This window comes from Pistacia vera, unplaced genomic scaffold (genome assembly GCF_008641045.1).
Source record: "Pistacia vera cultivar Batoury unplaced genomic scaffold, PisVer_v2 Contig322, whole genome shotgun sequence".
Lineage (NCBI taxonomy): Eukaryota > Viridiplantae > Streptophyta > Magnoliopsida > Sapindales > Anacardiaceae > Pistacia > Pistacia vera.
In genome coordinates, this window is record NW_022196138.1 from 34,958 (window position 1) to 49,488 (window position 14,531).

The window sequence follows — 14,531 nt, forward strand, 5'->3', positions numbered from 1 at the left end:
TGATGTAGACTATGCTGGTGATGTTGATAGAAGGAAATCAACTTCAGGTTTTGTTTTTACAATATGGGGAAACATTGTTAGTTGGAAGTCTAAACTCCAACACATGGTTACACTATCATCAATTGAATCCGAGTATGCTTCATTAACAGAGGCTGCAAAAGAAGCAAAGTGGCTGAAGGGTTTTGTGACTGAGCTAGGTTTAGAACAAAGGGTAGTAATAGTTTACAGCGAAGTCAAAGTGCCATACATCTTTGTAAAAATCAAGTATTTCACAAACGGGCTAAACACATTGATGTTCGACTCCACTTCATTAGAGAGATGATTGATAGATGTGAAATTAAGGTTGAAAAGGTGGATGGTTCTTATAATCCAGCAAATATGCTTACAAAACCTATTACTGCTAACAAACAAAGGCTCTGTATGAGCCTTCTTAATGTTACATAAGCAAAAGCCTATTTCCAAGGCCAAAAAGGGTGTCAAAACAAAAGCCAAGTTGGAGATTTGTGGTGACGTGGCTTGTGTTTTTCCATGGTGGAGTCAATTAAAATTGGGTTGAGTCAAAGGGTGCAGTGACGTTGTTTAAGGATGAGTTAAAGATGGTTTCTTTTCATGTTATTCGATCCAGCCTTCATTTCTCTCTTCTAACCCATTTGTTCCAAAATGTGTTAATGGGAGAGGACGAATTTTGTTACTCATCTATGGTTGGAAATCCTTGGGGATCCAAATGGAGGCTGATCCTGGAGATGACTGATGTGTATAAATTGATTCTATTTGATATGGATTGGCAGCAAGGGGAAAAGGAGAAGAAAGCTAGGGTTTCTTCGGGTTGTATTCTTCCTTGCTCATTCTGTTTTCATTGTTCAATACTCTGTAAGTTATCTACTTGACTGTGATAGCAATGACATCTTATTTGCGCCTTGACGAGTGGATGCAGGCTACCCCGCCGAACCACTATAATCCTTTGTGTCAATCTTTATCTCTTTACTTGGTCTGATGTTTAAATGCTTGATAATCCCTTGTCTTAAATCTGTGATTACTTTCATGTTAGAAGGTTGTTAGTTAACCTGAGAACTGTAATCTGTGATTGTCTTCTTGTTACACAGTTGATTAGTTAATCATAGAGCTATAATCTGTGAAAACTCAGTTCAAAATCCAACATTATCAATCACAATATCCATATCAAATGTTTGATTGTATATTTTTCTAATAAACTATCTATCACAATCCAATTGCGAATGTCCACACAAGTATAATAACTACGTATATAATAACTATATATATATCTACAAAAAAGAAAAACATATATATATACACCATTTATCATACATAGATAATACGCTTATTCAGTAAAACATTGCAACTTATACTTCTTTTTCAAAAAATCACTGCCGATATATAGAGATATATACTATATAGTAGAGGAGTGATTTTTGAAAAATAAAGTACACCTAACAATGTTTTATCCAACACATGCGTATCATATAATTATGATAAGTGATATATATTTTCGTGTTACAATAATAAAATAAAGTAAGTTAATCAAGGAAGAGAGGAATCAAACGCAAATTCTACGACTGATCGGAGTTCATCCCAATTCTCATATGTCAACAACTCACTCCCATATGGATTCTGAAAGCTTGAAATTGAAGACGACGCCATAGATAATGGCGAATTGATAATGGTATTGCTTAACTGCTCTGCAGCTATGTATTGCTGGTTCCTCTCATAGTTGATATGATGATCAACAAGGGGTTTCATCGGCTTATTAGTTTGATGATGATGATGATGATGATGATGAACAATAGGAGCTTCAAAACTAATGTAGCTTTCCTGATTGTTGGAATCAATAGTATATGTCTTAGAGGTTGATGCCAATATCGAATGACGTTTAGCAGAAGAAGATGAGTCTCTCCAATCTGGTGTGTACTTTCTGTATGACATATTTCGCTTGAAGATTCGACATATAGTCCATACTTCCTGCCATATTGATGAAACACACAAAAATGAGGATGAAAACAATAAAATAACAATAATAAACAATATCCTTTAATCCTATAAAAAAAAAAAAAAAAACCTTTAAGGTTCTCTCATTTTCTTCAATTGCTTCCATATTGTAATCATATAATCTTAAGATACATTCATAATATGTATTTTAATTAGGATCATATTTTTAGAAAAAATCTTAGATATGGAATAATTTAAAGAGGAAAAGTTTAGAAAAAGAATGGTACAATCAATGTATTCGCATGCATTACATTAGTTTTTTCTCGTACATGTTTCAACAACAAATATGATTAGTGATTTCTAAAATGAATATCTATGCAATTGAAAAGTCTATAATACCATTAAAGAATGCATTACAGCATACCAATAAATAAATTTATGTCATATGTGTATTAATTTTCTCTCATCTCATCTAACATTTAATATGATTAACGAGTTTTAAAAGCATATATATGCCATTAATCTATTGACTTAACGTATAAATAATGTGATAAACCAGAATGTTTTTATGACTTAATTTTTATTTGAACAAAATATGAGGTTAGATTAATGGTTAATAATTTAGAATAGAAAGGAAAACAAATATCACAACACATAAATTCATTTGGTAATTCTACATATACAAAATTAGGATCTCAATTTTGTATCCCAGCCTATATATCTGATTTGACGAATTATTTCATTTAGCTCGTTATCCTATAATTATAAAGATGTTATTAAATCAAGTACCATGTCTTTGACATTCAAAGTTTGAGAGCCCAACTGTTGTTTATTGATGTCTCAAAAAATCTGTATCCATGTAAAAACATGGATAATATATATTGCATAAAGCGTGTCGTCTCCAATATATTAACGACAAGTAGATATAAATAAGAAAAAAATGGTGCATATGTATTGCTCATTAATGTATTAAATGGAGTAAGATTCTTATTTTTTAGATTACTAAACACAGAATCTTTATTGAAGAAATGAATACGGACAAACGGTTGACATCCATTTTCTAATCCTTCTATATGTAGATGTAAGTAAACGTGCTTACCGCTTCTTGGAGAATGGTTTTAGCATTGGTGGTGGTAGTATCGGTGGAGGGAAGGCGAAACTCATGCATCATCCAATCAGTTTTGGTGCCTTTTCCTGCACTTCCACGATAGTATACTAGTGTTTTTTTAAGTCCAATGCACTCTTGCCTTTGTCCTCCCTCAGAATGTACTGCCTTATCGATCCCAGTTGCTTTCCAAAATCCAGACCCGGTCACTCTATTTGGCCTTATGCTGTTTCTATATTTTCTCCCTCTTTTGCAAAAGAAGTATCCTTCCTTGTCCAGTGTAGTACTAGTTTCTGCATCATAGTTTAGCCATACTTAGTTAACATAACAAGAAGAGGAGTGATGAGTGAATGATTACCAAAGATAGATATGCATGGAAATGCCCCTAAACAACAAATTAATTAATAAAATAAGTGATCGAGATGCACCAAGTAACTAAAACGTACGGTTAATATTTTGACTTCTTTGATCTCTCTCAAAACTTATTGATTAAAAGGGTTTATGAACAGTTAATACTTAGAAACAATTTTGTCTTCTCCATGTTATTATAGAATCAATAATTTTATATGAGTAACTACTGAACTCAATCACTTGCTACCATTACTCTTCAGTTTTCTGTTAAAGTCTATCCGGTAGAGGTAGTCAAAATTGGACTGCACTTGCAAACTAAGTATTCAACTCGTTTAGAAGCACACAAGGTAGAATCAAAATTATTTATTCGACCCAGTTCTTTAGCGGAATCAAACAATAAGATTAAGCGACTCTAAGTTTCAAAGGCTTTCGATAGTTCGATTAAAGTGTATCAAGCCAAACTATAAGCTCTTTTTTAGGTTAATTAAGAAATTAGGAAACTAATAATATATCCACATATGGTCGTTAAAAACAAATTCAAAAGGAAATTAAATTGAGTATGTAGTCATACTTGGAAGATCCCATGGATCATGCTTGTAGATATCAATCTGTTTGATGAGATCGATACTGATGGGTTTCTTGTCAACTTTTCTGCGAAGATAAAACCCTAAAAGTTCTTCATCCGTCGGGTGAAACCGAAATCCCGGAAGCTGCATCTCATCATCTTCATCCTTAGAGCTAGTCTTGTAGCAAGTATTATTAATTTGTGTGGTCATGATGGATCGATAAACTTTCTCCACAACCTATTCTAAGTTTTTTGTAGCGACGCCGGTTTTGAGCATGAGGTTAATCTTTAATAATGCTAATAATGCTAAAGAAAGTCGTATGAGGGCTAGTTTTTTCTTCAAGTCAAGTCCGTCGATCTTTGACTCTGTTGGAAGACTACGCTCTGGAGGAGCACGAAAGATATTAGAATAAGTCTTAGTTACCACTCAGGTTTTACAACTACCAGTAAATTTTTAAGGCTTTCTAAATACCCAATAAGATATAAATATACTATGTCAAATCCCAATTACACGCGATCATTCTTTAACCATCCTAGCTATTGGTTGCCAAATTAATACACAAATGGTGAAACCTTTTAGTTTAACTGGGTGCGTACTATATAAACGTATAATAGTGTTACATGTATCGCATTATCGAAATATTAGCTACAACTAAATTAAATTTAGATTAATTGGAAATTTCATTCGTGTATGTCCAGGTCACTAAGTTGAAGATATTATGAAATGTTTATATCAATATTACTAGGTGTTGAGATTTTTGTTCTCTTTTCTGTGTTTCATACTAATCACTAATTTGCATAACCTTGAAATTTGTTCAAATAAAAGTTGGACCTTGAGACAATCAGGTTCATGTGGAGGAGGTATGAGGGTGGCATGCTAGTGGACCATAATGCAGGACAAATATCAGTCAAATGATAATGGAATAAGACCCTGTCAAGTTTGAATGCATCATTTTATGATTTGAATTTTATTGAAATTTCAAAACATAAAACAAGATACAAAAAAAAAAAAAAAAAAAAGTGTAGAATAGGTTGTGAACTTTGTATTAAAATAATGAACTTCAAATGTCATAATCTTGAATATCAATTAGCTAGGTCCATAACCTTTTCTCATAACTTTTAATGTGATAGCTCGTTATCGATTAGCTCACAAATGGGCAGGCGGACCCATACAAAGCAAGCAAGATCCATTTTGCGAGCTAACCAATGATAAGTTATCATGTTGGGAGTTGTGAAAAAAGATTGTGAGAATGGACTGTGGACCTAGCATTACTCCTTGAATATTAATAATGTTATATGTACTAAGTTTAATAGTTGATAACATGTCAGTATTACATTAACGGTAGGTTAATGTATAAAAAAATTACTTCCCCACAATTAATATAATGTTAATACCTCATTAATCACATCGGTTGAGATTCCAACTTTATATACGTACTGTTAAAATATTAAATATCATATGTTTAAATTTTAATTACGGTAGGTTTGAAAGAGTTTAGGACACAATAAAATATATTTCTCTCACCCCTAGCCAAATTATTTATTTGTAATGTTTGGTTGTATATATATATATATACACATAAATTTCCCGTTAATAGGTAATATCGTTAAGGGCATTATCAGAATTTGAGGAAAGAGGAATTAATTAAGTCTTGACGGACGAGCAATTTTGAAGAATATTTGCTCTATTCACTTGCACTTTCAAACTTTTCCAGAAGTCTATAGATAATATTCAACTGAAATAAAATAAAAGAAACAATTAAATAAGAAGTTCATTTCGTGAATTTCCATTTAAAGTTTATTATTGAAGGAAGATCACTCATGAAAGTGGAAAGCATTCCATAAAAAGGATTTGACTTTGTTGTTTGTATTCGGTGTTTCAATTTCAAAAGTATACTTTTAATAGATCAATTAAAATATTGAAGGAGTTGAATAATAATCAAAGTTTTGAAATCCAACCGTGTTAAAATCATAAACATATATTTGTTTTCTTCTCTAATGATGCCAAGATTGAATATGGTTTCCTGAAATATTTGCTCGTAAAATGATGAGAACAGAAACTTTCTAGAATCGCGAACAATATTTGACCAATAGGGTAAAACTAATTCGTCACTTGCAGATATATACATCCAAAATAGAAGAAGAAATGGAGAGCTAAAATTGCAAGTAATTTACAGGATTCACGGGTTGATTGTATATATGTTTAGGAACCATATTTTCAATGTTTGACTAGGTGAAAGCTTGACTTAGGTTAAATGTCTCTGTCTCTCTAATTGATCGTGTTGAACTGAAAGGTTCATTGCCGCAATATTATTGGCCCCTTTCATACTTTCTTTATCAACATTTTGTCACTATTCAATGCATCCTTCAAGGGAATTATTGGTATTTTTATATGCAAAATTTGAACTTTTACTCGACATAGGTTCTACGCCAGGAGAGTTTGTTGCAATGATATAAGTAGGTAATATTGCCTTCAAATAATTACTATTAATGTTGTACATCATAAGTTTCGAAAATTGAGTTAAAATGATATATTTATATTTTTTCGCAAAATTAAGTTACATATAGGTGACACAATGAAAGTATTAATTCAAAAACCCTAACCTTTGACTAATCAAAGCTTGAATATTCTTAGTCTCTTGTGAGATAGCACATATCATTTGACCGTACAGATATGTTTCAAATCATAGTATTATGCTATAAAAAGAAAAATAATAAATGGGAATTGTATCCACAAAAGAAGAGACAGGTACCAAAAGTGGATCACCATTTGTGAATTGTATTTTAAAATAAGCAGAAGTCTCTCAAATCTTGCCGAATTAAGAATCAAATAAATACCAAGATTGACTGGATTGTACTATTACCAAGTCAAGAATGACAAACTGGTCAAGTCAAAGGTAGTTCAGCTTCATTTTACTAACATTCAGTCCTCTTTCAAAGAATTTCTCTTCGAAGAATAATACAACCACTCACCTACATCTTATTGTAACTTTTGTTCTCTTCTTCTTCTTCTACAAAATGCTTGACTTTTTATATATTTCTTCATATCTCAGGTAGCTGCAAACACATTTTCTGCTCATATGAACATTATTTTTTTGGGGCTGCAACATTCTATTTCTAGTTACAATTCTCCACCAAATTAGCCTTAAATTAATCCTTATTAACGAGTCTTGGGTTGACCATATAGCCTGAAGGATTGGTATATAGGGCTATCAATCATATAATTTTTATATGAATTTTACTGGAGTTTTGGAAGATATTACCAAACGTTATTCACAATCATAGCGTTTGGTGAGACTTTAATTCGTCTATTATCAATATCTTGAAATTCCAGCTTCCTTTACTCGTCAAACGCTAATTCTATATATGTCTGAGATATGGGATATTTTGATTTTTTAACTAAAATTTTTTATTTGAATATTTAAGTTAATTTTTTTTAAAAAAATTTTTTATCTTAATCTAAAGACGAAAATAAAAATAAAAATAATAAAATCATGGGTAATGTTGACTGTTCATTAATTTTATATCTACAATGGATTGGAATAATCAAAGAATGAAAATTTTTAAGTTTAAATTATGAACGATAAATATATAGACAATTATATTATTCATGTGAATAGTACATCCAAAAACACGTGCTTGAAAACTGGAAGTTCCATTTTTTCTATATGTACGTCGGCCACAGTTTCGTACTAATCAAGAGTACTCTTTGAACAAGATAACAGAGTTTATTCGTTATGTATTAATAAATTAATACACGTGATCGAAAATTCTCAGGACGTCTAGACTGGCTAGTTATACAATAATATGAAAGAAGCTTTCCGTGATCAATAATAGCCTATTAAGAATGGTTTGTTGGTAATTAACAAAGCCAAGGCAGAAGAGAAAAAGTCGAAAGTTTGTTGGTCAAGAAGCAAAAAATTCAGATATGGGGCCTTCGAACCTTCTGCTTCCCGAAGAAAATTAAGGACTATTTCTTTATTGTATAATTCATAACCCTAACATCATCAAATAAGGCCTGGTCCTTTCCCATAACATTTTTTTATTACATAATTTTTTTTTGAGGCATTTGGATTACAATCAAGATGAAAAATGTTAAGAGACCTTAGATGAATATTAATATATAGCTCTTTCAATGCTTTTTACCTAGTTGGACAGGTAGCTGCAACAATTAAAGAGGGAGGGAGAAGTAATTGGCCAACTGGCAAAAATATTCAAGACTTGGAAAGAAATTAAGCAAACAACAATAAAACTTTGTTATGCCAAAAATAAGGGTTGACTTATGCTGACATCATCAAATACCAATTAGAGTTCAAGAAAACTTTCCACCGTCTAGAACATGTCACGTCTCCAAAGGCAAAAAGAATATAATTGTCAATAATCCCGACTCTTTTGTCCTTAGATGAATTTGGTTTGCACGCCTGTCCAAAACCCATTTAATTTAAGGATATTCTTTGAGTTTTCAACGAATGAGAAGGTAGGAGAGATATTCACGACATCAGGCCACTTGCAAAAGTGTAATCATTCCCTTGAGCACAATGAGTATAAATAGGCAGCTCTCCCTCACAAAATCAAGACCAGATACTCTTGAATTCAACAAAGAAATTAGAAAAGACACACTACTAGAAAAAGACTGGCTTGACATTTTCTAAGAACATTTATAACACCAAGCACTTGTAATATCAGATAGTATTTCGCGATCTCTTGTAATCCTGTCTAATGACCAGGAACAAATTTATATAAAAAACACAGTGGATGTAGGATTCACTATAAGTATCTGAACTACTATAAAAACTCTTTTGTCAACTTTATTTTTTTTATGTCTTTGCATGCTACTGTGCAAACAGTACCTCACCCACAAAGTATAATCTACTCACATGTGATTTCTTAGCACTTTACATGTGTGAAGTCGTTGATGTCAAAATCAAGCATCAACAAACTTCATATTGCTACTAATTAATGTTGAATAATCTTTGATCCTAGATGCGGAATTGACAAACTAAAGGGACCAAAATAACTAAAAGATAAAACAAGAAACTTACCTCTAACCATTGATGCTCTCAATCACACACTCACCATTTTCTCTCGCGTTTTGGTTCTTCTAAGCTCTTAGAACACTCAATATATATGATGGTGTGTTTTGTTTTAGTTGAGTTTATGAGCCTAGAGACCAAAATCTCAATTTATAGCCAAAGCTCCCATCAAGCTTTAATGGCCAAACTTAATGGTTGCCATAACTCTGGTTATTATGGTTACAAAAACTGAAAAGAAACGTTTGAAACTGAAGCAAAAATGTTGACCATTAATAAAATAAACTAATTTAATACAAAATTAGTTTTCACTTTTACGTTGTATGTAACGTATATGTAACATTCTCCTACTTGGTCCACACGTTGAAACCATTATTTTCTTAAGAAACAAATACATGAATCATGACGACAAGTCCTCTAAAGACGAGTATTATTTCCATGTATTACAATGCATTTAATTTCTCAAGTTTACTATATATATGACAACTTTACTTAATGATAAACCTTATGTTTATTCTTGGTCCTATAGTTGAATTTTCTCAAATAAAATTAAGGTGCACATGAATATGAGAAAACATCACAAGAAATAAGAGTTTCATATAAACATTGAATATAAAACTACATAATGGAATCAAGTCCCATTTTCTATACATGATCCTTGAATTTCAATGGTGGCATGCCCTTAGTCAAAGGATCAGCGATAATCAATTCAGTACTTACGTGCTCAATGACCACTTTCTTTTCTTTAACACGTCCTCTTATGGCTAAGTACTTAATGTCAATGTGTTTACTTTAACTTCCAGTTTTGTTGTTCTTAGCCATAAAGACAGCAGTTGAATTGTCATAGTACATTCTCAATGGTCTAAAAATGGAATCCATAACTTTAAGCCCATATATGAAACTCTTTGACCATACACCATGTGAAGTAACCTCAAAACAGGAAATAGACTTAGCTTCCATAGTGGAAGTAGCAGTCAAGGACTGCTTGACACTTCTCCAAGATACAGCTCCACCATCCATTATGAAAACATATCCTGATGCTGATTTGCGTGAATCAACACAGCCAACAAAGTCTAAATCTGAATAATCGAGTACTTCCAGATTGTCTACCCGTCTATACATAAGCATGTAGTTTTTGGTTCCTTAAAGGTATCTCATCACTTTCTTTGCAACTCTCCAGTGGTCTATACCTGGATTACTCTGACATTGTCCCAACATTCCAATAGCAAATGCAATGTCAAGCCTTGTACAAACTTGAGAAAACATCAGGCTTCCGATAGCAAAAGCATATAGAATGTTCTTCATTTATTCCCTTTCAAAATCGTTCTTCGGGCATTAATTCAAATTGAACTTATCACCTTTCACAACGGGAGCCACACTTGGTGAACAATCTTTCATCCAAAATCTCTCTAAAACCTTATTGATATAGGTTTCTTGAGACAGACACAAGATACCTTGTAATCTGTCTATATGGATTTTGATGCCAATGAAATAAGATACCTCACCCATATCCTTCATATTGAAATTTTTAGAGAGTTATTGTTTTACCTCATATAGTAAACCCTTATCATTGGTTGCAAGCAAAATGTTATTCACGTACAAAACAAGAAAACATATCTTACTCCCACTAACTTTCTGGTATATACATTGATCCATGAGGTTTTTAACAAATCTGAATAAAGAAATTACTCTATGAAATTTAAAATACCATTGACTAGACACTTGTTTTAGACCGTATATGGATTTCTTGAGCTTACAAACCAAGTGCTAACTAGCACTAGAAGGAAATGCTTTAGGTTGTTTCATATAAACCTCCTCTTTTAGGTCTCCATTAAGAAATGCTATTTTCACATCCATTTGTTGCAACTCAAGGTCAAAATGAGCCACTAATGCCAAAATGATGTGCATGGAATCTTTCTTAGATACAAGAGAAAAGGTCTCCATGTAATCAATTCCTTCCTTTTAAGTGAGTCCTTTAGAAACGAGTCTCACCTTGTATCTTTCTATGTTGCCTAATGAGTCTTTCTTTGTCTTAAAGACCTATTTGCATCCAATGACTTTTGCACTTTTACACAACTCCATAAGATTCCAAACTTCGTTACTCTTCATGGAACTCATCTCTTCCTTCATGGCATTGTACCGTAATTTTGACTCTTTGCAACTCATGGCTTGTGAAAAAGACTCGGGATCACTCTCGACTCCAATACTATAGTCATATTCTTGTAGGTACACTACATAATAACTAGGAATGGCTGACCTCTTAGTTCTAGTGGATCTCCTTAATGTTGTACCTGTGAGTAAAAAAGGCTAAAGGCTAAACCTATAATTGACTTGACTTAGTCAATTGTTTGATAACCAAAACTCCACCGTTTTGATCTTATTTTTAGTTAAGTGTATGTTAGTCAAAACTCCACCGTTTTGGAGTTTTAGTCTTCTTCCTAAATCGTACAAAAGAAGCTTTACTCTTTATAAAGTTTTATCAGATCTGTTAATAAGAATTTTTCCCGATTCTTCTTCTCTTCAACTGTTTTTCGTCTTGTTTCTTGCATGTTCACATGGTATCAGAGCATTGACTAGCGTCTATGGCAAAAGATTCTGGTGAAGAGTCTCGTACTTCCTTGTTGCTTAACAGCTTTGAGGAATTGTTGAGAGAGTCTGTCAATCGCTCCACTTCACAAATTCTTAATGAATCAGCGATTCGTCCTACCTCAGCTCAAGCATCAAGTTTACAAGTTATCAACCCGAAGCTCACACGCAATAACTATCGATTCTGGAGTTCCCAGGTTCTATCTACTGTGGGTTCGCATGAGCTTGAGGATCACCTACTTGGTAAAATTTCGTGTCCTTATCCTCTCTTGGTATCTAATTCTGAAATTGATAAGGATTTAGGTCAAATTAGAGGAAATCCTAAGTCTAGCACCAACTCTATGGAAGATAGGTTGAATCCTGATTATGTGATGTGGAAGCGTATTGACAAATTTCTTGTCAGTTGGTTATTGGCGTCTATATCTGAAAGCATGTTTGGAGTTGTGTCAAAATGTTTCTGTTCTACAGATATCTGGTTTGCTCTTGCAAGTGAGTTTGCCAGTGATTCGAAAGCAAGAGCTTTACACCTTAAGAACTTGTTACAGACTACTCACAAATGCAATTTGAGTATTGGTGATTATATAAAGAAGATGAAAGAAATAGCTGAGAGTTTGTCAGCTAGTGGACTGATTATCTTTGATGAAGATTTACTACAACATATTTTAGAAGGTCTAGGGCCTGAATATGATGCTATAGTGGTGAATTTGACTTCTAGGCTTGAATCAAAGGTTGACATGGTTACGCTGCAAGAAGCTCAGTTTTTATTGCAGAAATATGAAATCAGATTGGAGAAATTTAACTCTACTGATCTGTACAATAGCTCTGCCAATATTGCCTCTGTTAATAACTCTGGAGTGTTGAGTGATATTACAAATTCTTCCTCTGCTATTAAAACCTCCCCTGTTGCTCCTACGGCTGTAATTCCTTCACTGAATTCATTAGGTAATCCTTATTATCAGCAACAATATGTGATTCCAGCGCTTGAAATCTATAATTCCAGTTTATCACAGCATCCATTTACTCCTAGGCCTCTTGGCTCCAACGGTATAGAAGAGGTAGAAGAAGAAGTTTTAGTAAAAACAGATTAATTTGCCAAGTATGTAACAAGGCAGGGCACTCTGCGATTCAATGTTACCACCGGTTTAACTCAGCTTATAATGGAAGTTTTCCTGGCTCACAAATGCAGCAAGCCTCTAATCAACAACAGCCTGTGAATGTTTATGGTTCACATCCACAAGTACCCACTGCTCAGCATCCTCAATTTCTCACTGCCTCACACTCTCATACTATCCAGCATTCACCAATTCCAACTGCTCAACATCCCTTTACTGCTTATACCACCAACACACCACAGCAGTAGCCACTTACCTCATATCAGCATCCTTTGCCTGGTTCTTTTTCTTCTAACTTCACCAATAACTCATAAAATATAGCCTTTTCACAATCTTCACCTGAGAGTTTCTCACCAACTTCAACTCCTCATGGTGTTTCTGGTACACCACTGTCAAGATCCAGTCAGGCTTTTCTTGCTGCTACTCATCAAAACAATAGTGGACATCCTAGTTCAGGCTCACAACCTCAGTCATCACCAGTACACACTGCCCTTGCTACTTCCTTTACTCCTTCAGATCCTGTGTGGTACATGGATTCAGGAGCCACTGATCACGTTACAGCAGACCTGAATCACATGAGTATTAGTAAGAATTATGATGGTGTTAGTCAACTTCAAGTAGGTAATGGTGCATCTCTTCCTATTTCACACACTGGCCATACCTCTTTACCTAGTCTTTTTCAATACAAGAGCCTTTATCTCAAAAATATCTTGTGTGTACCTGCAATTACCAAAAATCTATTGAGCATCTCTAAATTTACTACTGATAATGATGTTATTGTTGAGTTCAATGCTGATTGTTGCCTTGTTAAGGACAGGTTGACCAGAGCAACATTACTGCAAGGGGAGCTTAGAGGAGGCCTTTATCAGTTGAATATTCCACACTCCAACTCTGCTCATTCATCGTCATCTTCTTCCAGTCATTCTGGTGTGTCTAAACCCTGTCTACCTATGTCTCGTATCTGTAATAATAATTCTACTTCTTGTGGAAATATGTCTAGTTCTTATCCTAATATGTCAACTGCTAGTACTTTGAAAAATAAAAGCATGAGTTGTAACTCTGCACAGTCTATGGTTAACAATGCTACTAAGTGTAAAGATCTTTCTATCAATAATAATAAAACTTGAATTCTGATATTTTTTGTTTTAATGCTGGTACAATTGATGTTGATCACATGATATGGCATAAACGCTTAGGACATCCTCATTCTCTCATTTTACAAAAAATTGTTGCTAGTTTGTCTAAGAATACTGTCTCTAAGAGCAAGTCATCATCCACTCATTCACTTGCATTTTGTGATGCATGCCAACTTGGCAAATTACATCTCACTAGTTTTCCTCCATCCACATCTCAAGCTACTGCACCCTTAGAACTTATACATAGTGATATTTGGGGTCCTGCCCCGTTACCTTCATTAGAAGGTTTTCGATATTATGTACAATTTTTGGATGACTATAGTCGATATACTTGGCTCTTTCCTCTTAGAACTAAATCAGAAGTTAAATCGGTCTTTATTAAATTTCATAAACTTGCTGAAAGGCAATTTGGTCATAAAGTCAAGTGTCTCCAGTCAGACCAAGGAGGAGAATACATTACACTACATTCTTATCTCACTGATTTAGGAATTAGATTTAGACATTCTTGCTCACATATACATCAACAAAATGGTAGATGTGAGCGCAAGTACAAACATATTGTTGAAACTGGTCAAACCCTTCTTGCTCATGCATCCATGCCTTTACAGTTTTGGTGGTTAGCATTCGAAACTGGAGTATTTCTCATAAATAGGATGCCCACAACTACTTTGGCTTACTTGTCTCCTTACCAAAAATTATTTC

At 33.6% G+C, this 14,531-nt stretch overlaps 1 protein-coding gene across 1 annotated transcript; it reads right to left on the bottom strand.

The window, feature by feature from the left end:
• Positions 1–1,425: 1,425 nt before the first annotated feature.
• LOC116137260 (transcription factor JUNGBRUNNEN 1-like) lies at positions 1,426–12,954 on the bottom strand. The gene is made up of 5 exons (XM_031422946.1): positions 12,950–12,954; positions 12,823–12,849; positions 3,972–4,138; positions 3,044–3,342; positions 1,426–1,977 (listed from the first exon to the last, which is right to left on the bottom strand). The coding sequence occupies exons 1-5, from the start codon at positions 12,952–12,954 to the stop codon at positions 1,540–1,542; spliced, it is 936 nt and encodes a 311-aa protein (XP_031278806.1). The 3' UTR covers positions 1,426–1,539.
• Positions 12,955–14,531: the final 1,577 nt, after the last annotated feature.